This window comes from Vipera berus (assembly GCF_964194415.1).
Source record: "Vipera berus genome assembly, chromosome: 1".
Classification (NCBI taxonomy): Eukaryota; Metazoa; Chordata; class Lepidosauria; order Squamata; family Viperidae; genus Vipera; species Vipera berus.
In genome coordinates, this window is record NC_138202.1 from 264620770 (window position 1) to 264647231 (window position 26462).

At 36.5% G+C, this 26462-nt stretch overlaps 1 protein-coding gene across 1 annotated transcript; it reads right to left on the bottom strand.

The window, feature by feature from the left end:
• Positions 1-1948: 1948 nt before the first annotated feature.
• On the bottom strand, positions 1949-25977 carry TMEM244 (transmembrane protein 244; the record flags this gene model as incomplete). The annotated part of the gene is made up of 8 exons (XM_081346704.1): positions 1949-2088; positions 3437-3481; positions 6961-7086; positions 12136-12209; positions 12524-12609; positions 19077-19239; positions 24893-24944; positions 25938-25977. The coding sequence occupies 8 exons, from the start codon at positions 25975-25977 to the stop codon at positions 1994-1996; spliced, it is 681 nt and encodes a 226-aa protein (XP_081202830.1). The 3' UTR covers positions 1949-1993.
• Between the last annotated feature and the right edge of the window lie 485 nt (positions 25978-26462).

Here is a 26462-nt window from a genome sequence, read left to right on the forward strand (position 1 = left end):
TTATAAATTTGGGAGCAGGTGCTTTTTCCAATTAATGTAATTCCTATTGCATGTTTTATGGTATAATTATGGTGAATAGTTACTGCTATTTTGATCACTCTTAGATTTTATAAGTTACTTAGAGTGCCCCCATAAGGAGAGGAAAAAGTTAATATTATAAATATAAATGCATAATTGCTTTGGATTCACTAATGGGAAAAATAAACGGTGAACAATATTGATTGCTTAAACAATTTGCTATAATAAATTGCTTATTTGGCTAGATTATGCCTGTTTCCTCAAGATTTTTTCAAAATTTGTAGAATGTGGTGTTTTCTTTTCCCAGGCTAAACTGTCTGCAAGGTTGAATATGTTCTGTTTAGCAATGATCTCCAATGGCTTAGGTAGAGTTTTTTTTTCAATTTCTAATAATACATTCTTTAATGAGGTTTTATTTAGTTCTTTTAAAATATGAATAAAAGAGATTGAATGTGAATGTTTTGAATGTAGAGTATGTGGTTTACACTTGAAGTATAGTTTTTGGTCTAGTGGTTAAAGTACCAGGCTAGAAACTGGGAGATTGTGAGTTCTAGTCTATCCTTAGGCATGCAAATCAGCTGCTTGACTTGAGCCAATCTCTCTCTCCCTCCCTCCCTCCCTCCCCAACCCCCTTCACAAAATTAATGTTCTGGAAAAAATATGAGGAGGAAGGAGTATTATGGATGTTTACCACCTTGACTTATTTAAAAAATAATAAAGCTGAGATAAAAAAATAAAGTCAAAAAATTAAATAAATAATATCCAAGATATCATCACAGTTTTATTAATTATTACTTATATAGTAGGGTGCCGAGATCTATTAATAGAGAAGCCAAACATCTGAATTTATATTAACATATTTTAATGGCTGTGATAAAGATCTGCACTATTGTAAAATCTTTGTTTTAGAATGTGGCCACACCCCTAACAGTTAGTATATTCTAATATGGATTTGTCAATATTAATTTCCTACAAACACACACTCACTCACTCACCCACCCACACTTGCACTCACAAAACCTGTTTCCCCCAAAATATGGTGAAATCATTCATAGTAATCTATCAATTAATTTGGTTTAGTGGTTAAGGCCCTAGGCCACGGATGTCAAATTTGTCGCATCAAATGACGTGTTGCAACATATTGTGACGTTTTTCCCCTTGCCGGAGCTGGGGTGGACACAGCTTCTACATGACACATCTGGCCTGTCACCTGGCAGTTGACACCCCTGTCCTAGGCTAAAAACTGAGGAGACAGTGAGTTCTAGTCCCACCTTAGGCATGATAGCCAGCTGGGTGCCTTTGGGCCAGTCATTCTCTCGCAGCCTAACCTTAAGGTTTATTAAAGGTTTATTAAATTTAAATTTAATAAACCTTAAACCTTAAACCTTCCTCACAGGATTGTTGCTTGTTAGAAAACAAAAGGAGGAATGAGTATTAGGTATGTTCACTGCTTTGAGTTATTTATACAGATAATAATGATGGGATATAAACAAATGAATTAATTAATAGCAGACTAAATTCATTATGTGCTGGAGCAAAGGTTTATCTTTAAATATTCTTTCTATTTCTTTCCATCTTTTATCCAGAAAAAAACTTAGTAAGCTAGAAATAAAATAAGTAGAATTTTTACAGAATATCAGAAAAAAAAATCCCTGAATAGCTCCAATAATAATAATAATAATTTATTTATTTATTTATTTATTTTATTTAGTTACATTTATATACCGCCCTATTCCCTGAGGACTCAGGGCGGTTTACAGGGAAATTAAAAAATCCAACATACAAAAGTTAAAACCAAATTAAAAAATATTAAATTGACCCTGTACACAATTAAAACCCCAATTATTATTATTATTATTATTATTATTATTATTATTATTATTGGAAGTTTTTTTTGATTCTGCTCTTCAGAAAATTACATGCTGAAACAAGGATGTGTTGTTAAAAACATAATGGAGATACTGAACAAAGTATTTCAAAAATCATCAAGAATAGGATAAATAAAATTGTCCTTGAAAAGGTGAAAAGCCAAACATTGACCACTGCAAATCATTAAAACGAGGCCAGAACCTATAAAGGAAGGAAGCGGGGGAAAAAAATCTATATTAGCGTACATAGTGCTAGTAATGCATACAGATATTAGTTTGTTGTACTGGATAGCAACTTGTACTTGTTTCTTATTTAAGCTATTGTCTTTTTCTGGTTTTAAGGAGTTTTTTTCCTTTCTTTCTTTTCACTTTCAGGAAGAAGAATTATCATAAATCTCACCATTTACTTTACATCTAGCTCTTTACATTATGAAGTATGCCTGCAGAACCAGTTCCAACAGTTATCACTTTGGGCACAATTAAAGAAATCTTGATAAGCATGTTTCACATATCCACACTACATGTATCAATTATTATTTCTTTCCAGGGAACTCTAGAATTTTAGTTCTGATGTTTTGAGTTTAGTATTTTTTTTTCCTGAGAACACTCAACATCTTACCAAAACAGAACTCTCCCTACTTCAAAGTGGAAAACTTATAACTGTTTATACAGAACCTTTATGTGTTTAGATAATTTATCTGCCATTATTCAAAACAGTCTTTTTTAAAAAGAATTTTCTACTAACTTTAGGATAAACAACACAGGATCAACTTCAAAACATTTCCCTTACATATGTCTAAGTATGTTATGCTACCCTGGGAAGAATTGGTGGTTTGAAGGCATTTCCTTTGCCTTTTAACTTTGCAATTGTTTTTTTAAACTCGGTTTTATTTTTATTTTTGACCACAGTGTTTATATGGTTTTATTGCTTTATTTATAAACCTTCCAGAATCATGTGTGATGGGTGGTATAGAAATAAATAAATAAATAAATAAATATAAAAATAAAAAGTTACTATTTCCTATTGACTAAGATCAATTCCTGAAGACTCTATGAACATGTAATTTCTTGACAATAAAAATTAATATAAAATTATATTGTAATTTTTAAATTTTCTTATAACTTTGGTTTTCTGATGATTTCACATCCATCCATTAACTAAAACTAATCAAATTTGCCATGTGACATATCATTAGCATCCAATATTGTGACACAAATATGAAAGTCTAGAATTTGAAAAGCATGTTTTTTATCAGTATTATTTATATCAGACACATGCTGTATGTCTTTCTATATAATTCAAGCTCTCAAAGCTTTAGCATTCAATAAAATGTCAAATATATTTCATATAAATATATATTTGTGTGATTTATGATTGAACAATCATGCTGAAGATTACAGTTGCAAACAGACATAGATGAAGATGTATGAATTGATTAGTTTCCCTATTTCTTTTTAAAATGATACGTTTTAGTAGAGAGATGCTTCCCAACTATCAAAATTATAGATTTACTGTTTGGGATGATAAAATCATTATTGTTTAAACATACCTAAAGCTGCCCACCAGTGCAACATCAGTGGAAATTCAGCCATTACTGTAAAATGAAAAATTATGATCTACGTGAAATAAGGAGGAGAAACATCAACATCAAACATTGTCTTTGGAGAGAAAAAATAACCTTAATGAATATGTCACTGGGCTTATAAGTCAATTTTAGGAAAGAATTGAAGTTTTAAAAAACCCAATACAGTACAGTGCTGTTAATGATCACAGTTTAGAAACTATATTTAAAAAGGATGTTCTGGTACAGTTGGGAATGTTATGTGTCAAGATACTATATGTTTATTATGTGCCTGCCACATCTAAATTCAAAAATTGAGCCTCTATTACCTTCTCTGAACCAGATGTTGGGGATGTTACATGTCTCCTCATTCTCCTTTCCTTCTAAAGAATTGTTCAGTGGGAGTTTACATCCAAAGTATGCTTAGTGATGGCTGCACTTTTGGTCTAGATTTCAGCCATTATTAAATGCTAATCAAATGCATTCTGAGATGTACTGAGGGAAGGGAGATATTTCAGATCTTTCAGAGTTAATAAAAATTCAGTGCTTGTTCACAAAAATAACCTTGTATCCAAATTATCTTTCCAATCCACTGTTGTTTAGAAGAGTCATGAAGTCCTGGCTCTTCACCCATGGAGGAAGGTAAGACCCCTTGCTTTGTTGAGCTTGCCATATTTTATGTTTTATTTATTTTATTGTAATTTCCTTGTTTGATTGTTTTGAACCACCCAGAGTCATTGAAAGTCAGGTAGCATATAAGTTTAATTATTATTACTTATGGTTGGTTGCACATCTATATGCTACTAAAACTCTCATTGTCATGACCTTTAACTGGGTGAAGTGGTGCATAATAGGGCAACAATTATTGAACCAAGCTAACTCAGATGGGATAACTTACAGAATGTGTTCAAAATCCAGGAGCCATGATTCCCGAAGAAATGAAATTTGGGACAGTTGTGGCTGCTTCAGTACTACTGGCTATTGCTGGGATGCTGCTGCAGTCACATGATCTTCATTTTCAAAATTCCATGACAATTTCCCAGCCAGTCTCACAATCTTTCATTTTTTTCTCCACCTAGCGGCAACCATTTACCTAACTGCTAGGATGGGATGGGATGGGATGGGATGGGATGGGATGGGATGGGAGGAGGGGAGGGGGGAGGGATGGGGGGAGAGAGGAAGGAAGGAAGGACCCCCTTGCATTATTCCCAGCTAAGTCATCCTCCCATGTGCTCCCCTAAGCTTTGCCACTTTCCCAAGCCATATGCCTTTCTTGACCCATGCAGCAACTCTTGCACTTTCCCACATATATTCATGTCACCTGATGGAAGACATCTTTTACTCTTTCATTCAAAATGTTGAACACTTTTTCCATTCCATTTCATCCCTGGAATCAATAGCTCCTGGAGAAGGGCATGCAATTATCACCAGTCAATAAATTCCTATTTCATATCCACCCACAACAACCAATTCATACTTTTTCACTACAGTTTAGCCTTTTGTTCATAATTAAACTTATACTTTCACTTCCTTGCATGTATTCATCAACTCTTCTCCACAAAATTCTTTGCCTTCATTCAGGTCCGTTATATCCTTCTCATTTCTCTTAATTGCCTAGACTTAGAACATAACTATTTTTCTCTGGTTAATTCATGCTGTCTACCATTCACTTGTCTTATTTTCAAGTCATAACCTTCTATTAGCTATGGAAAGTACACTGTGACCTCCTACCACATATCATGGCTTTGCCAAATCAAAGTGTTTATATACATGTTGTCCTCAATCTATAACCATTTGTTCAGTGACCTTTTGATGTTACAAGTATGCTGCACAAATTGTGGTTACAACCAATCTTCAGAGTTCCTGCCATCCCATCAACTCTGTGATCACATGATTGCAATTTGGTGATGGGCAACCAACTTGCACTTATGACCACCTGGAATGCTGTGTGATCAGTTGATCACCATTTGCAATATTCCCTGTCAGCTTCCCCAGAAAGCCAATGGGGAAGCCAGTAGGGAAGGTTACAAGTCACTGGGTTCTTCCCCCCACCTATACATTCCCTCAATGGGGAAGTCAGCAGAAAGTTGTCTCACCTAGTAATTATAGCATTAGGTTAACAAGGACAACCAGGGATTGCCATCATTGAGCTATGCAGACATGCCTTTTTACCACATTGCTTAGCAATGAAAATCCCAGTCCCAATTACCATCATAAGTCAAGGACTACCTAAAAGTTGTTTAGTAACATATAGAAGTTATAGACTAGGTTGCTCAATCTCAAGTGTATCTAGGTAGCATTCTCTGCTAATGATAAAGACAGTATTGGTCAGTTTTTCCTGGGGATTTTGGCCAGTATGTCACAATAGAATAGAATAGAATAGAATAGAATAGAATAGAATAGAATAGAATAGAATAGAATAGAATAGAATAGAATAGAATAGAATAGAATAGAATAGAATAGAATTCTTTATTGGCCAAGTGTGATTGGACACACAAGGAATTTGTCTTCAATGCATAAGTTCTCAGTGTACATAAAAGCTATAAGTGATAAATCATGCTCATAATCATCATAAAAATACATTCATCATAAATCATAAGATGCAACATTTAGTGATAGTCATAGGATACTAAATAAGCAATAAACATAAATCATACTAGGAAACTAAATAAAACAATATAAATCATAAGATACATGCAACTGAGTTATTGTCATAAGTAAATAAGGAGATTGATAATAGGAAAGATGAGAAGAATAATAGTGGTATATCTTTGTGTCTAGTTGTTCTGGTGTGCAATGCCCTATAGTGTCATTTTGAGGATAGAAGTTGAAATAAGTATAACCAAAGCCAATTTTCACCCTGTTCTGTGCAAACTAGAGTCTATAACCTAGAAATTACCTTGCAGGTTAACATACAGTCACCCACATCCTGCCAAGTTGGTGACATACATCTAGGATGCATTAATTCAACATTTCCTATAAATTACAGTCCAATTTTAAAGCAACACTTATATTATTTCCATGTATAGTATAGTACATTTCAGCCAGAATGTTTATGTTCATTACAACTGACCCTTTTCTCCTTCAGCAAAGAAAAACTGAAAAGCAATTAATGTTTTGAGTTACAAAAAGGCTGAAAATCACATAATTACATTTAGTATGTGTGTGAATGTGTATATTAAGGAAATATACACGTATTAAAAAAAAGCTCTGGCTTGAAAGCATGGGTGATTCTGGTATATCCTTTAACCAGCTCAAGTAATTTGCCACAGCAGAGCAATGGGCTATACTGGCTAAAGATAATAGCAGCCGTAATCCAACATATTGCAGTATGCTAAGGCTGTCAGCATTGTTTCTTTCTTTTAACTTACTTTATGTCTTCAGTGAAAAGAATCTGAGGCAAAATAAAACCAGCAATGTGGCTATGTGAATGCATATCTATAAAACTGCTTTCAAAAATCATCAGCTATTATTTTTCTGAAGTAATGTTATTTATTAAACAATATACTTACCTGCTGAAGTTACTGTGATGTGAATGATTGTAATAGTTATGGCATAATCCCAAACCCATTCTTCTACCAGCAAGGCAAAGAGCAGGCCAGAGATGACATAGGCTATTTCCATTGATATTATAAGAACTAGAAACACAGAAATGCGTTAAAACAATACATGGGATCTTTTGTTCAATGCTTTCTAATTCTAAGTCTGCTAAATTTCCAAATATCATTGCTGTTAAAGATAGGAGCCTCGGCTGGCAACTCTATGCTATCCTCAGCCTGTAAAATAATTTTTGCATGGCTGATGGCCAACACAGAATCCTTGGCAATAAATTTGTGTTTGTGTTTTTCACAAACTGTGATACAGATACGTAATTTTAGACTGAATTTAAGTATTTTTTCCTGTGCCTTCTATTTAAAGCGTAAAGCATATAACTACACTTACTATTGTTTTTGGGGAGGGGGGGTTCAGTTCAATCTACTGACCAGGAAACTGGACCCCCTGATAAAGGGATATATGGTGCCCTGGTAACACAGTGGTTAGAATGCAGTATTGCAGACTAATACTATCAACTACCAGCAGTTTGATTCTGACCAGTTCAAGGTTGACTCAGCCTTCCTTCGTTCTGAGGTCAGTAAAATGAGGCACCAAATTGTTGGGGGCAATATGCGGACTCTTTAAACTGCTCAGAGAGGGCTGTAAAGCACTATGAAGTGGTATATAAGTCAAGTGCTCCTGCTATTGCTATGAGGAGTCAATGGAAGCAATATATTTATGGTATGGCAGAACATTCCATCCTGCCACATGTTCACAAGACTGCCTTTTCTATAGATATATCTCTTCCCACTCCTAAACTATTCCTACTATCTGGGAGAATAGCAAGTGGCGTCAAGTTCATTTTTAAACCAAACATTTGAGAAGTTTAGTTTTTATGAAAGCTGACCTGCATCATCCCAAATCAGTACCAATATCCATTTTAGTTCAAGAGAGTGAAAGCAGGTTTTCTGAATTTTAATACAAAGCCTAGGTGGTGGTGTTGTTTTTTGACATCCATTTAATCATAGCTGTTCTCAGTAATCAGGAAGATCTGTGAAGAGCAATACTACTTTGATTTCTTGTAGGATACTAAGAATTGTATCTCTAATTTATTCTTCCAACTTTCAACAATTCTTCTGGTCCTTACTCTAATGGCTCTGCTGCAATCCCATAGATACGCCTAGGGTATGGGTCTCTTTTCACACATCTGTAACCACAGCACTTCTGAGGTCAGGAAAAAAGAAGACGTTGAGAGCACAACACTCCAGCTAATAAGATTTGAAGGAAAAAAGGAAAAGGGAGAGATCTCTCTCTGCCAATCCCCAAATACCACTATTTCTTTAATCAAGAAAACAAACAAATGTCATTCAATTTTATTGAATTTTAAAAAATGAAGTAGCAAACAAATAACATCTATCTATCTATCTATCTATCTATCTATCTATCTATCTATCTATCTATCTATCTATCTATCTATCTATCTCTATAGATTAATTTAAGAATTAATTAATGGTTCTCCCTAAAAACATATCCGGGAATGACATCTCGATACCGTTGTTCAATTTTATTGTCATGATGTATATTTTACTGAGGATGACACAGTAATAATGTCAGTAAGATATATGACACGTTACTGAAAACAGTAAAAATCTTGAAGAGCTTAAAATCATGAGAGTTTAAAAGTAATAAATCTTATGGCATTATTCTTTGCTTCTGATCATACTGACACATTAAATTAATTTTGTTCTATAGTTATGAAAGGTACGAAAACACATTTTTAAAACTATTATTAGATTGAAGCTGAATTTCTCGTAGATTGTCTATAATCATCATTTCCCTATCATAGTTGTCAAGTCTCTTTTCATTATAACCAGTCTGGAAAACTCAAGCTAGTTGACAGCTATAATTATAAATCAACTTAATTGTTGGCTTACAAATCTGGAATCTGAAACTTTGGGACAAAGACTAGGCTGCAATCTTATTCATTGTGTTATGTATTGAGTTTGTGGTATTACACCACATGTGTTGCTGGAGAGCTAACGGCTCTCCAGCAACCCAGACAGGCCGTCTCCGGTCCTGCAATTGGTCAGCCCCAGGTGGCAAGCACGGGTTCAAACCTATTGGCTTCCACCTTAGGGCTAGGCTATATAGTGTGGCTGGGTGTGGCCCATGCTCAAGTACAGTTCCAGCAAGAATAAAAGAATGAGTTTCTCTGTACTCAGCCTTGTGTCATCATTCCTGCTCACCAGAACCCACGACTTAACACATTGGAAATGTAAAGGCTGATAAGGCAGGAACCAGCAGTCCTCAGAATAGGCAGAATTGTTATGTAAAGTAAACTTAGCTTCTTCCCAAGGCTACCCCTAAAGAATGGCCAAATATATGTTCACTCTGAAATCTGTGAGGAAACAGCCATGAGTTTAAGTTCTGAAGTACTGACCTAAAGACTTCTTTGCACCAAGGTGGGCAATCTCTGTATTACGGCTTTACTCTTGTCTGCAATGAAGGTTTTAATCTACCCAAGTCAGGTCTGAGAGTCTTGTGTCAAGTCAAACCAGGAATTTTATTTGGTATTAAGTATAAGAAAGGCTGTAATTTTACTGCCCAACTCTGACAGGTTTAACAGGTAAAGCAGAAATTGTTGCAATCTGTATAGTCAGGGCTTTTTTTCTCATAGAACGCTCAGAACGGAGTTCCGGCACCTTTTTTGGATAGAACCTTGTAGGATAGGCAAGGTGGGTTGTATGATATGTGTGAGTTCCAGCACCTTTTTCTTTTACAAAAAAAGCACTGTGTATAGTGGTTAAGAAAGGATCCATGCTCTGGAATATTCTGAACGATGCAAAGCTGAGGACTGATGGAGTGGCTATGTAGGTAATGTGACCTGAAAGATAACTCACTGGAAAATTAGTGACTAAGCAGAATGCAACTGCTCAATAGTGAAAGTTGCATTTCCATGAATGTTGATGGAGCATGTCAAGGCCATAACCAATGACCTCTTTAACTAATTTTATTATGAGGCACATTGGGGAAAAGTTTCAATCTGGCTAGTGATTATCTGTAGAAGCCTTGTACCAATGTTAACAATTTTTTTATGTATGGTGAGTTACCATAATGGGTGACTTGAGGAGATGCCATTTTAATAATTCATCTATTGGGATAATTAGTTTTATTCCTATTAAACAAGCCTCTGGCCTTTTTTTCTGGTGAAATATATATTTCCTCAGCAGAACACCCTATTAGCAATCAGGTATTAATGGAGCAAGTAAATATTGGCTGATGCAGATATAACATAAAGTTCCTACATAGTGTTGTTGGGATTTTTTTTTTTGCATAATATAAATTCACTCATTATGATTAGCATTACTATATTATTACCCAGGCCACTTGAGTGTCTTTATCTGAGTGTAAGATGCCATGGTAAGGTGGGGAAAAGTATTTTCAATGCCACAATCTCCCACTGATTTCTAGAAATATCAAAATTCACAGATCAACTCTGTAAACTGATCTCTGATTCTCAAATCCTCCAGTGCAATCTTGGACTTTGGCCTGCAGAAATCAAGCATCCAAAAAATACCAGCTCCCAGAGGACAAGTTTTGACTTTTCCTTATTATCATCTAGACAGCATGGTATTCCCTGGTCTGTTCTCTTGTGTTCTTAGATCAGTTTGAGTAAGGATGATTGTTTTTCCAAAAGAATTTGGAAGGACTGGGAAATGAAAATAGCAAAAATGTCATAAAGCTAGTTTAAATTTTATGCAGGTCAGGCTATCTAGTATTATATATCACCCAAATTAGAGGGAATAGGAAGAGATCTGATAATGTTGCTTTCTCCAGAGTCAGCTGAGATAGCCAATGCAGGCAGAGCCATCTAGCTTCTGCATCACCCCTCACACACTGTCTTTTCTCAATATCTAAAGTGAATCTATTGATAATCATAAATTAAGATGATTGATGTATGGAATCTTGGAAGAATTTTTAAGGAGTTAATGATGGGATAATTTGTATACAGTATTTGTATTTAAATCTGTAGCTGGCTTGAAAACCATACTCAACGAGTAGTCCTCAATGGCACTACATCCACATGGAGAGAAGTAAGCAGTGGGGTACCACAAGGCTCCATCTTAGGCCCAGTACTCTTCAATATCTTCATAAATGACTTAGATGAGGGAATTGAAGGGGAACTCATCAAATTTGCAAATAACACCAACTGACAAGAGTAGCCAACACCCCAGAAGACAAACTCAGGACCCAAAAAGATCTTGACAAACTCGAACAATGGGCCCTATCCAACAAAATGAGTTTCACTGTGGAGAAAAGCAAAGTTTTACATTTAGGCAGGAAAAATCAAAGGTACAAGTACAGATTAGGCAAGACCTGGCTCAAAAATAGCAACTGTGAGAGGGACCTTGGAATCCTAGTGGACGATCACTTGACTATGAGCCAGCAGTGTGTAGCAGCAACTAAAAAAGCTAATACAATCCTGGGTTGTATAAACAGGCATAGAATCAAGATCACGTGAAGTATTAGTACCGTTTTATAAAAACCTAGTAAGACCACACCTGGAATACTGCAGCCAATTTTGGTCACCATTTCACAAAAAACATCTTGAGACTTTGGCAAAAATTCAGAGAAGAGCAGGTAAAATAAGAAAATGCCTGGAGACTAAAACATATGAAGAACAGCTGCAGGACTTAGGCTTGGCTAGTCTAAAGAAAAGAAGGAAAAGGGGTGACATGATAGCAGTATTCCAGTATCTGAGGGGCTGCCACGAAGAAGAAGGCATCAAATTATTCTCCAAAGCACCAGAGGGCAGGACAAGAAGCAATGTTTGGAAACTGATCAAAGAGAAAAGCAACCTGGAATTAAGGAGAAGATTCCTAACAGTGAGGACAATTAAGCAGTGGAACAGCTTGACTTCAAAAATCAAGGGCACTGCACTGGAGGTTTTTAAGAAGATACTAGAGTCAGTCACTTGCCTGAAATGGTATAGGTTCTCCTGCTTGAGCAGGGGGCTGGACTAGAAGACCTCCAAGGTCCCTTCCAGCTCTATTCTATTCTAATCCAAATTTAAATCATCCGCTTGAAGCGTTTTGATAGAAAATGGCCTCCTAGTAGTTTCAAGATCACAGATAGAAAAGAAGAAAACTTACCTAAATAGTGTGGGTTAAACCATGAAGGTTTTGTCTTAAAATCAAAAGGTGCAAATCCATCCAACATTTGAATTCTGTGAATATATGCAACATGTCAACAAAGTCCTTCAGGAATATCTGAACAAAACATTTTTTTTCTATCAAAGTCTCTCCAAATACAGGGACTTTCATATATGCTGAATAACAAATATTAGATAAGATCACATTGCATTACTGTATGTAGTTTACTTAACATCTTTTTCATACCAAATTCAATTACTGAGCATAAATGTACATATATGTATATATGTTTAAATGTTCCATTCAAAACAAATGAAACAAAGACAATCCCCCCCTCACATAATTTCATGCATTTCTGCATTTAGAAAGGTACTTAAAGTCTTCTTACCTGAATGCTGTGAAACAAAAGCACAGGACTATGTAATACACAAGGTAGAATATTAGCACACATTTTAGCAGATTGAGCAAAATAATCTGTAAATAAATAATATAATAAAATTAATGTGCTTTCTTAGCCACCTTTTGTACCAAATCACTAGAAAAATATAGTATGTGTGAGAGTGCTCTGTGTTTGTGTGTTTGTGTGTGTGTGCGTGCGTGCGTGTGTGCGCACGCATGTGTATTCAGGGGATAGCACCAAACTAACTCTGGCTGATCTAAAACAAAACAAAAACATACAGGTTCAGATCTGCTTAGTACTTAGGAACTAATTGCATGAAATCTTAGGGCTGGTATATTATGGTCAGGAGCATCCATAGGAGGAAAATTGTGATACCTACATCATACCATCATTATAATAATGCTACCATTTACATAAGAGCATCAGACATTGAGATTGAAGCATGTAATAGCATTTGCATGATAATACAATTGCATGCATGTCATTCTATTGGCATCAAGGGATTTATTTACGTGTTTGACAGTTTTTATACTTTGCCATATTTTAAAACAACTCCCCTTAGTTTACCCCACCGAATCATAAAAATGACCCGTAACATAATAATTCAAGTTAACCAAAAAACCCAGTCCAGAGGTATAATGGTACCACTTTCTAGACATCAAAAGTGTAATTTTGTCTTGAATGGTTATCTCCAAGCTTGTCTCTAAACTTTCCAAAATGCAGTTGGGAAGGGAGCCACCCAAGTCTCAAGTGTCAGGGAGTTTACTCTACAGCAGGGGTCTTCAAACTTGGCCCTTTTATGACTTGTGGACTTCAACTCCCAGAATTCCTCAGCCAGCGTGTCTGGCTGAGGAATTCTGGGAGTTGAAGTCCACAAGTCATAAAAGGGCCAAGTTTGAAGACCCCTGCTCTACAGAAGTGGAGTAGCAATAAGAAAAATTGCTTCCTTTGTCTCCTTCATCAACTTCATGTATGGATGGAACTATGACTGTCTCTATCCTAGATCAGCAGATCAAACAGGCTGGTTCTAATTGAATGGGATAGAACTAAAAAGGCCTAGGAGTCAAGCCTTAAAGGGGTTATAAGTTAACTGAGAGCCAGTTTGGTGTAATGGTTAATGCACCAGGGTAGAATCAGGGAGACTATGAGTTCTAGTCCTGCTTTAGGCACAAAGCCAGCTGGATCATCTGGGCCAATCACCAGAAGCCCCAAGGACTGGTTCTAGCAGCCTCTGAAAATTGGCCAAAATTGAATGAAAGGAAAAAAAAAGTTAAAACTAGCATTTTGTATATTTAAAAGCCTACTGGGTGCCAATGCAGCACCCACAAGCTGGTATCAAGTGGCTAAAATAATTTTCTCCCGCCAGCAGGCAAGCAACTGTATTTTATAATAATTTCATTTTCTGCATACTTGTGAAAGACAGCCCCATGTAAAGATCACTGCAGTAGACTGCCCTAGAGGTAATAAAGCCATGATTTACTGCTAAATATATTTTTTAGAATGGCTGAGTGTGCAATTAGATGTCTCTTCAGGCATATGAATAATAAGAAAAGCTTACCCAAGAAAATAAAACTGAAGTTTTGTCATCTTTGGGTTTGGCAAAGTATGGACTAGTCAACGTTATAAAGGAATTTTTAGCTTGGATCCTAAAGTAATAAAGGAAAATAGAAGTCAAGCCTCTCACCATTCTTCTTTTTACAACTGCTCTTCCTGCCTGAAATAGTCATTCAGAAGCACCACCGGACCTTCTAAAAGGTTTAGTGCAGAATAAAAATAGCAGGGAAATAAAATGAGGAAATGTTGTTTCTGAAAATTTTCTTGAATTCGAGTTATTTCTTATTCTTGTGGGTTGACAAAATGGAGGTGTGGGAACCAGCTTCTATTTCACTTCTCTCTAAAATAACCTGTAGCAATAAAGCTATCTCTTTTTAGCCAAGCTAGAAAATGTGTGAATGGCAAGATCTGTACATCTGATTTAGTCCAGAGCACTGTGGGATACTGAGCTGTTTCCCCACTGGCTGAATTAATTTCTCATAAATATTCTACCAGGGCTTTTTGCAGATGGTAAATTTCATGCCCACAAGATCAGTAGCAGAATATTATTCTTGGACAAGGGCAAGCAAGGAAGAAGAGTTGCATTCACTTCTCCCAGATCACAGACTAGTTTTCCTGATGTACAGCAAAGCCGAATCATCTATAATATATCAGATTATAATGTGGAGCAAGGTGAAGATAGATACGAGGAAGGTTGGAAGAGAATGTCACTTTTCTGTTGTTACAGTCTGAGTCTAAGGCTCGTGATAACTTTTACATCATATTTTTTTTCTTCAACTTGTCTAATCACCCAATTCAGGATATCTCTGAACAGCACAGAAATAAAAAGCAATCATAAAAAGTACATATCAAAATAGCAAGACAAATGGACAGCTGAAGACACTAATCAATATACTAGTACATTTTCTAGAGATGGGCTCATTCAACACTTTGGCCCAATGCCGTAGGGCCAGTAATATTACAATAATGAGTGGAAGAAAACTGAACAATATACTTAAAAAAGATAAAGTTAAATATTTCCCAGCCCGGTTGTATCCAACTCTAGGAGGTGGTCTTTATCTCTGTTTCCTAGCTGAGGGGACCAGCATTGTCCAAAGACTCTTCTGTGATCTGGTGACTAGCAAGACTATAAGCTGAGGCACACGGAACACTGTTACCTTCCCACTGAAGTGATACTTCAATTTACCGTATTTTTCGGACCATAAGACGCACTTTTTTTCCCCAAAAGTGGGGGGGAAAACGAGGGTGTGTCTTATGGTCCGAAGGTGATCCGTATGGCCAGCCCCAACCTCTGCAAGTGGAGCACGAATCGGCACGTGCTGAGAAGCGCCGATGTCACGCTCCTGCAGTCTCCCTCGTTCGGTTTCAGCTTCCCTTGCTACAAGAGAAAGCAGGCTGAAACGGAGTGAGGAGATTGCCAGGAATGCGAATCGGCTGATCTCGCGCTGCTGCAATCTGCCTCATTTCAGCTTGCTTTCTCTTGTAGCAAGGGAAGCTGAAACCGAGCGACGGAGTTTGCAGGAGCGCGAGATCGGCCGATTCGCATTTCTGGCAATCTCCCTCACTCCGTTTCAGCTTGCTTTCTGCAAGAGAAAGCCGGGCTGCAGGGCCGCCTCCGCAGGTACTGCTCTAATGCAGAGAGGGAAGGACAAAGAGGGAGGGAAGGAAGGAAGGAAGGAAGGAAGGAAGGAAGGAAGGAAGGAAGGAAGGAAGGAAGGAAGGAAGGAAGGAAGGGACAATGGGAGAGGGAGGGAGAGAAAGAGAGAGGGAGAGAGAGAGAAGGAGAAAGAATTTTTTTTCTTGTTTTCCTGCTCTAAAAACTGGGTGCGTCTTATGGTCCAGTGCGTCTTATGGTCCGAAAAATACGGTAATTATTTGCATACTTTCAAACTGCTAGGTTGGCAGGAGCTGGGGCAAGAATGGGAGCTTATCCTGTCACATGATCCTTCCAGTCAACAAACACCTCATTGCTAGACCACGGTACCTCTGAACAATATATTACCTAACTACAAAACATCAGTTGATACAGGATTCAAACAAAATGAGAAAGAAATGAAAAACCATGAAAAATCTTACTGGAACTTCATTCCAGCAAGTCATCTGAATTGACCCTGAAAATAATCCATCCATCCTATTAAAACTGCACTATATATTCATTCGTAAAGTTGTTGGCAAGATTGTAAAGACATTGGCACAAAGTACTGCAATGCTGTTCGATAAAAAGTTTTTTTAAAAAAATAAAGAATTTTCATCCAACAATCCTTCACCCTGAATACTTCCGAACATTTCTTGTCTATCTTTCTAAACACATTTATATTACCATAATATGATATATAAACTAGATTAATTTCCCATTGTTAACTATCAGGTTTGTGACTGTAAGACAAAGAAAACTGAACAAATTTTTTTAAAATGAGTCTGTGGTATTTAAAAGAATGTTAAAGTGTTATTGCTGGGGGGAAATAATCAATATACCAACAAAGAACTTTTGGGTTTATACAGTGAAGCATTAGATTATTTAAATCAGGTCACCATTTATTATTTATGTTAACAATGACTTTTCTTTGTTAAAAATATTTTTTATTTTTTAAAAAAAATATAATAAGAGTATATTAAAAGATACAGATACAGTAAATGTGAAAGAGAAAAAAGAAAACTAATAGAAGAGACAAAGAAAAGGGAACTAGAAAAAAGGAAATAAAAAAGAACAGAAAACCTGAAAGAAAGAAATATAAAGGCTTCTGATCTTCCTCTCCAGAGTTATACATACAATTCTAATAAAATCTCTATCTCTAGAATTATAGTTCCCTTCTTTCTATAACTTATTCTTTCTAATCATCAAAACTGTAAGTCATGAAATCATTTTCTTTTTTTATGCAAAAAGTCCATTAGGACTTTCCAGTGATTGAGGAACGTCAATAATAACCCTCCTCTGATCAAAGAAGTTAATTTAGCCATCAAGCAATTTTAGTCCATTTCACCGACCATTCCTCCATGGTGGGTAGTGTTGAATCTTTCCATATTTGTACATATATAATGATCTCACCATAATAATCATGAAATAATCTTCCATGAGTTTTTTCTAACTTTGTATCTATTAGTCCCAAAAAAGAAGAGCTGTGGCCTCAACTGAATATTCATCTTTAAAATTATCTGTATCAGTGTGTGTATTTCAATCCAAAATATTTTACCAAGAATGATACAAAGTCCCTTCACGTTGTTCACATTTTCAACATACATTTGGAATCCATTTATACATTCTAGCTAATTTCTCTGGCAGCTGATATGATAAGGTCATAACATACTGTAAAATTCAACCCTTTTAACCACATATTTTCCCATTGATTCATCTATATATTATAACCAAAAGTCTTATCCTACTTTGTCATACAATCTTTAACCTATCCTTCTATTTCAAATTTCAACAAAAGTTTATACATTTTAGCAATTCCGTGTTCATTATAGATACACAATCACACTTCAAATTCTGCCTTTGTTCCTTTACCATAAGTTTTTTTAAAATCCATTTGAAATGTTTTTGACAACTGTAAATGGAAAAACTATTGACAACTATAGTTTTCTCCCTTTAGCTGCTCTCTTGATTTAATTTTATATTCCCCTTAGTGATTTTGTAATAATTCCTGGTAAGATAACTATATCCCTTTGTTGTTTTTGTTCTGGAAAATGCTTCTTGTGCTGAGTTCCAAGGAGGTGTTTGTAATGAGGAGCCAGCATACTCTGTAAATCAGGTGGTTTTCCTGTTTTAGTCTCTTTAATAGCTACATAAGCTTCCATTATTGTTATAACACCATTCAAAATTTGTCTGATTCTCTGTAATCTTTGATAAATTCTGTTTACATAAATATTCATCTACTTCTTCGAAAGAAATTTCTTAATCTTCTTATAATATAGAATAGTAGTGAAACATTTTCCCCATATTTGCATTATCTTTATTACAGTATTTCCTTCTTGTAACTTCAATATCACTTTCTTTTCTTTTTCTTTTTGCAACTTAAATGCAACCATTTCTCTGTTTGTTTGCAGATTCAAAAATTTTCTTTATTGTGCACATTTCAACTTCATTTCCATGTCTCTCACAGTTAAAATAAATAATTATCTCTGGAGAGCCTTAATTTGGTGGGTAATAGTCTCTCTTGGGACTTTTTAACTCTTCCTTTTTCTCCCATGCAAAATGACTTGTGCTTTCTCTTGCCTTTTCTTTTTAATTTCACTATTACATTTATGAAATATCATCTCATAAAAGTTGTGCTTGCATCCCAAACTGTTTTTACTTCTGTACCCTTATTAAGATTATTCTCAAAAATCATTTTTCATTCTAAAAGTCACTGGGTTGTGGTCTGAGAAACTCTTCGGTAACAGTTCTACTTTATGAACACTAGTAGCCAAAATCTTAGAGTTCCAAATAATACCTATTTTTGAAAAAGATCTGTCTTTAAAAAAAAAATTACATTCTTTTGAGTCACCGTTTTTATTTCAACTTTTATATATCAACAAGCTTCATTAAATCAAAGAAAACCTTTGGTGATTTGCTTTGTGTATTTTTAATCTATAAGCCCTTTATAAAATGCTGTTTTATCTTCTTTTGGAGCATAAATTCCCAGTATCAAAGATGTAGCCCCCTGTAAATTAACTTCCACCCCAACATATCTGCCATAATCATCCAACAATACAAGTTTTGGATATAGTTGAAAATTTACATATAAAACAACTCCATTTCTTTCTTTCTTATTTCATTCCTGATGAAATAAATTCTCTACTCAAATTTTTTGTGACTCAGAAATTTTAGATCTTTTTCCTAATATGTGTTTCTTATAGGCAAATCACATCTTGTTCTAACTTTTTCTCTTTTGAGATATCCTGGTGGCGCAGTGGTTAGAATGCAGTATTGCAGGCAAACTCTGCCCACAGCTTGGAGTTCGATCCTGACTGGGTTCAAGATTGACTCAGCCTTCCATCCTTAAAATACTTTTTCTTTCAGTTCCAGTAATGCCAAGTTATCCAAATTTTTCTCCATATCTCTGTTTATAACTTCTCTATTGCTTTCCAATATTTCCACTTTGTCATTAATTTGTTTTATATCTTCAGCACTTGTCCTGCTCTTCAATCTTCTCAATTCTTCAGTCTCCCATCTTTTTTTAATAGTTCTTTCATATCCTTTTTATCTCTGCAAACCCTTCTTCCATTTCCTTTTTTAAACTATTGGCAACTGTTTCAGTCATCTTCTTCTCAAATTCCTCAAACATTTTCTGCAATAAGTCTGGCACGATGCCCTTGTCTATAAATTATTCCAGTGTACCTCTCCTTCCATCTCCTATTTTTGCTGCTTTTTTGTGATTGGGGTTGTAATAGTTATGACTCAAAAGTGAGTGTATAACCATCGCTAGGATGAAAGTAAAAGGCAAACTTTTCTCTTTTTTCCCTTGTTTTCCTGTTTTCTGTTTTTAATACTTTCCTCCCAGTTATCTCTCTGTAACTGCAGTCACACTGTCTGGCTTGGGTTATCCTTATCTTCTTCTTGTGTAAAAACCCATCAGTTACCTACTTTCCTTAATAATTAAAAAAACCAACATTTCCCCAAACATTTGGCCTGTTTGTCTAGTTCATTTTACCATTTTACCATCAAAAGCATTTTCATCAAAGAAAAGAAGTTCTTGTTTTTTAAAATTATTGTCTCCTTTATCAGTTTAAGGTTTTCTTAATTCACATTTAACCCAAAATAGAGCCCTACCTGGAAGCCACGTTAACAATGTTTGTTTGTTTGTTTTTTTAAAAAAATGTTACCTTCTTCTATAAAAGAGCTGTTTTGAATAGAAATATTGAGTATGGCATTTATTTTGTTTAGTTTCTCCCCAAATTTAGAATCACTATGTAAGATGAGCAGATATACAAATGTGACAAATAAATAAATATAATAACAATTCTTTTTATCTTTGTCATGTCTTAGAAACCATGAGTTTTTCTCTTCCCCCCACCTCTTGTTTTAGTGACTTTTTAAATGAGAAAACAAAACAATGCAAATTGCAATTTAAAAATTAAAATGAACTAGGGAAAGGAAGAAGCAATGGAAGAAGGAACAAAAGAAATAATAAAAATATGCGCCTGCATATTGATGTATACTTATATAGAGAGAAATAAAGCACATGGACACAACATTCGTGTATATATTAGTGCTGTGCTGCATTTCAGATTTAAAAGCAAAATGTTCCTTTGGAACTTATATATGCACAAATCTAGCAGCACTTTTTTTCTTAGATTTAATAATAATAACACAGTCACCAAAACGATTCATTGGAACTTCCGTAAAAATTATCATGTAGCAGTAATGAAATATTGATGGGAGCACAGTGTTGAAAATATAATTGAAAATGAGCAGGTTCCTTCTAGGCTCCAAAGAGAAAAAAAATAATAGAAATACACGGAAGAAAAGATGGTGTTTAAAACCATAACTGCCAAAAACAAAAGCAGGGCACTCCAGGCCTAAAGAGTTGCCACTTCTTAAGCTCTGGAGTCCCATTGAAAGCCGCTCAAATGGAAAGTGACATTGGCAGAATCTGGGAATACTTCTATGACAAGGTCAGATCTGGGAAGGCAAATGAAACAGCTGCAATTCATGTAAGGCAAAAAAAAATCTCTTGGCTATTATTAAAGAAGAAACATAAATGGGAAGTTCTGGGTTTTTAGCAAAAAAAAGGGATAGTAAGGAACTACTAAGCAGATGTTTGTTAAGACTCATACCTGTAAAAGGTGGGGGGAGGGGAAATGTCTTATGTTGCTCACCATGTGGAAAAATATAAAGAAGAAAAAGGGAAAAAAATGAAGTTGCCATAAATCTCAGTTTAATGAAAGCCTATTAACCCGGCTTTAAGGGAGAATAGAGGTAGCTCTTGCTTAGCAACCAAAATTGGGGCTGGCAACTCTGTTGCTAAGCACCATGGTCACTGAGTGAAAAATCACCTGACTATGTTGGGCTTATGGCATCGCTTCATTTTTTCTGTTAAGATGGATGTCTCAATGTGGTTGTTAAGTGGGACATCACCTGACTGCCATAATTCGGCTTGTTGAGAGCCAGTTGTGAAACTTCCAAAGAGTGATTATGTGACCAGAGAATGCTTCCGTGGACGTAAATGTGAGGACTGGTTGCAAAGATGTTGTTTTTTCAGCCCTTACTCTGAATGGTCACTAAATAAGGCAATTGATAAGTGAGAATTACCTATATTTGCATCTGGACATTCTTCAAAATAACATATTAAGTTGGTTATATCAGAAATACAGTAGTCCAAATGATTTTTTTAGATTTGTGTTATTTTGTTGTTGTTAGTTGCGAAGTCGTGTCCGACCCATCGCGACCCTATGGACAATGTTCCTCCAGGCCTTCCTGTCCTCTACCATCTTCTGGAGTCCATCTAAGCTCACGCCTACTGTTTCAGTGACTCCATCCAACCACCTCATTCTCTGTCGTCCCCTTCTTCTATTGCCCTCAATCTTTCCCAGCATTAGGCTCTTCTCCAGTGAGTCCTTCCTTCTCATTAGGTGGCCAAAGTATTTGAGTTTTAGCTTCAGGATCTGGCCTTCTAAAGAGCAGTCAGGGTTGATCTCCTCTAGGACTGACCGGTTTGATCGCCTTGCAGTCCAAGGGACTCGCAGGAGTCTTCTCCAGCACCATAGCTCAAAGGCTTCAATTCTTTGGCGCTCAGCCTTTCTTATGGTCCAGCTTTCACTGCCATACATTGCAACTGGGAAGACCATAGCCTTGACTATACGCACTTTTGTTGACAGGGTGATGTCTCTGCTTTTTAGTGTGCTGTCTAGATTTGCCATGGCTTTCCTCCCCAGGAGCAAGCGTCTTTTAATTTCTTGGCTACAGTCCCCATCTGCAGTGATCTTGGAGCCCAGGAAAATAAAATCTGTCACTACCTCCATTTCTTCCCCATCTATTTGCCAGGAATTGAGAGGGCCAGATGCCATGATCTTGGTTTTCGTAATGTTTAGTTTCAACCCAAGTTTTGCACTCTCCTTCTTCACCCGCAACAAGAGGCTCTTTAGTTCTTCTTCACTTTCTGCCATTAGAGTGGTATCATCTGCGCATCTTAGGTTGTTGATATTTCTTCCAGCAATCTTAATTCCAACTTTTGATTCATCTAGCCCTGCCTTTCTCATGATGTGCTCTGCATATAAGTTAAATAGGCAGGGTGACAGTATACAGCCTTGCCGGACTCCTTTCCCAATTTTGAACCAATCAGTGGTTCCGTGTCCAGTTCTCACTGTTGCTTCTTGACCCGCATATAGGTTTCTCAAGAGACAAATAAGATGGTCTGGTACTCCCATCTCTTTAAGAACTTGCCACAGTTTGTTATGATCCACACAATCAAAGGCTTTAGCATAGTCAATGAAGCAGAAGTAGATGTTTTTCTGGAACTCCCTAGCTTTCTCCATGATCCAGCGTATGTTAGCAATTTGATCTCTAGTTCCTCTGCCTCTTCGAAATCCTGCCTGTACTTCTGGTAGTTCTCGATCCACATACTGCTGAAGTCTAGCTTGTAGGATTTTAAGCATGACTTTACTAGCATGAGAAATGAGTGCAACGGTGCGATAGTTTGAACATTCTTTGGCACTGCCTTTCTTTGGAATTGGAATGTAAACTGATCTTTTCCAATCCTGTGGCCACTGTTGAGTTTTCCAAATTTGCTGGCAAATTGAGTGTAGCACTTTTACTGCACTGTCTTTTAAGATTTTGAATAGCTCAGCTGGAATACTGTCACCTCCACTAGCTTTGTTGTTGCTCAGCTTTTCTAAGGCCCACTTCACTTCACATTCTAGGATGTCTGGCTCGAGGTCAGTGACCACCTCATTGTGATTATCTGGGACGTTAAGCTCATTCTTGTATAGTTCTTCTGTGTAATTTTGCCACCTCTTCTTAATCTCTTCTGCCTCTGTTAGGTCCCTACCATTTTGGTCCTTTATCATGCCCATTTTTGCATGGAATGTTCCCTTCATCTCTCCAATTTTCTTGAAAAGATCTCTGGTCCTCCCTATTCTATTGTTTTCTTCTATTTCTTTGCACTGTTCATTTAAGAAGGCATTCTTATCTCTTCTAGCTATTCTCTGGAATTCTGCATTCAATTGGGCATATCTATGTTTTTCTCCCTTGCCTTTCGCTTTCCTCCTTTCCTCAGCTATTTGCAAAGCTTCCTCAGACAGCCATTTTGCTTTCTTGCATTTCTTTTTCTTTGGGATGGTTTTGGTTGCTACCTGTTGTACAATGTCGCGAACCTCTGTCCATAGTTCTTCAGGCACTCTGTCTATCAGATCTAATTCCTTAAATCTATTTGTCACCTCTACTGTATATTCAACAGGGATATGATTTAATTCGTACCTGAGTGGCCTAGTGCTTTTCCCTACTTTCTTCAGTTTAAGCCTAAACTTTGCAAGGAGAAGCTCATGGTCTGAGCCACAGTCAGCTCCTGGTCTTGTTTTTACCGACTGTATAGAGCTTCTCCATCTTTGGCTGCAGAGCATATAGTCAATCTGATTTCTGTGTTGACCATCTGGTGATGTCCATGTGTAGAGCCGTCTCTTGGGTTGTTGGAAAAGAGTGTTTGCTATGACCATCGTATTCTCTTGACAAAATTCTATCAGCCTGTGCCCTGCTTCATTTTGTACTCCAAGGCCAAACTTGCCTGTTATTCCAGTTATCTTTTGGCTTCCTACTTTAGCATTCCAATCCCCCATGATGATAAGGACATCATTTTTTGGTGTTACTTCTATAAGGTGCTGTAGGGCTTCATAGAACCGGTCAATTTCATCCTCTTCAGCACTGGTGGTTGGGGCATAGACTTGGACTACTGTGATATTGAATGGTTTCCCTTGGATTCGAACTGAGATCATTCTGTCATTTTGAGGATTGTATCCCAGTATTGATTTTCCTACTCTTTTATTAACTATGAAGGCTACTCCATTTCTTCTGAGGGATTCTTGCCCGCAGTAGTATACCTGATGGTCATCTGAATTAAATTCACCCATTCCTGTCCATTTTAGTTCGCTGATACCTAAGATGTCGATGTTCAGTCTTGTCATCTCTTGTTTGACCACGTCCAGCTTTCCTTGATTCATGGATCTTACATTCCAGGTTCCTATGGAGAAAAAATCTTTACAGCATCGGACTTTCCTTTCACCACCAGACACATCCACAGCTGAGCGTCCTTTCGGCTTTGGCCCAGTCGCTTCATTCTTTCTGGCGCTACTAGTACTAGCCCTCTGCTCTTCCCCAGTAGCATATTGGACGCCTTCCGACCTGAGGGGCTCATCTTCCAGCGTCATATCGTTTTGCCTTTTGGTACTGTCCATAGGGTTTTCATGGCAAAGATACTGGAGTGGGTTGCCATTTCCTTCTCCAGTGGATCACGTTTTGTCAGAACTCTCAGCTATGACCTGTCCGTCTTGGGTGGCCCTGCACGGCATAGCTCATAGCTTCATTGAATTACGCAAGCCCCTTCGCCACGACAAGGCAGTAATCCATGAAGGGGTTGTGTTATTTACATCAGTACATATAATTTGTATTCTGATATAAATATGCAAATTGATATAATTGACATCATTTGAATAAATTTACAAAATAACATAAATTGACGCAAATGCTATAAATATAGAGTCAATGGACATTTGGTACCAGTAACCAAATGGTCTATTAAATCAAGTTTATATTATGATATTGCCCCAAAGGGATATGTAGTTTTTAACCTAGTTTAAAGGTACCCTTATAGTAAGCCATAGCTTTCTGATTACTTTATTCTTTTACATAAATGCTTTTTAAGTTCTTTTATTCCATTCATAGCAGCTAATAAGAAACATTACAAAAAAAAATATGAAAGCATAGCAAAAGCAAAAAAATACTAGCTAAACCTAGGGGTGTTTCCACTTTGGGTTATTGCAGGCCCTAAAATAAAATAAAAAGTGAATTTTTGGGAAATAGCACACTCCCCCTTGAATAGAACTAATAAATTGTTTACTGAAGTTAAGATTGGGCAAGGAATAAATGTGCCACTTAATTTTAATGATTAAATGTTAATCTAATTTCAGGAATTCTCAGACTTCATGGTGAGTCCAAGCAGAGCAGGGAGCAAAGGCAGGAATGAGTTTTAAGTGGCACAAGTTTAGCCTCTTTCCGTTTTATTGTTTTATTGCTCTCTTTTAATTGTGACCTCCTGTCAGGAGCTCTCAAGCCACAGAGTTCTGTTCTAATGCAAAATTTATACTTTCTAAATGCCTTCTGAAATAAGAAAGCCATAACTATATGAAAAAATATATATATAAGGGGATCAACTTAATCTTTTGCTTTAAGAATTGGAAGCTTCCTGCTTTCTTAATTTTTGATGAAGAAAAGAATTGGGATAAGATTCTTCTCAGCTTTTGGCATGGTAACATAAACTGGTTGTCCTACTAAAGGCAGTCCTCGACTTACAACAGTTCACTTAGTGATCATTTAAAGTTACCACAGCACTGAAAAAAGTGACTTATGATCATTTTTCACACTTATGACCACTGCAGTATCCCCATGATAACATGACTTATATTCAGATACTTGCCAACAGACTCATATTTATGACCTTTGCACTATCCAGGGGTCACGTTTTGCGACCTTCTGAAAAGCAAAATCAGTGGAGAAGCCAGCTTCAATTAACAACCGTGTTACTAATTTAACAACTGTGGTGATTCACTGAACAAATGTGGCAAGAAAAGTCGTAAAATGAGGCAAAACTCACCTAACAAATTGCTCACTTAACAACATATGTTTGGGGCTCAATGTTTGTGGTCGTAAGTTGAGGATTACCTGTAATAGGCTGCTTAGTAGATGTAGTAGGTGAACACATGTAGATTAGATGTGGTAGATGAACACTTATTATAGTGAATAAATGAACCACTCGGAGCAAATGATGAATGTGTAAGTTTACAACTGACTGGAGAACTCAGCTAAAGTCATTCTAATAATTATTGTACTATATTACTGTATCTAATAATATACTATTATGGCCTTGATATCTCAACACATCATATGATATGCTAGGTTTGGCCTAGCATCTTGTGGGAACCCAGCTAATAAACTATCAATGGCTTCATGCAATCTGTGGACTGAGCCACTGCCTCTCCTTCTGTTGCACACAGTTTGAAAGCCTTTGGGTAGAAAATAGCGTAAAATAATAGAGAAAATCATAGGAGACTCTTATTCTCTTGGAGGGAACCCTTTAAGCTCAGAATTGTGGTGACTGCAGCAGCTGGAATTCTCAGCACAGCACAGGAATGCAGCAGAAGTTTGCTTTAAAGCATAGTTTTTATAAATGTAGAAGATTAAAAGGAC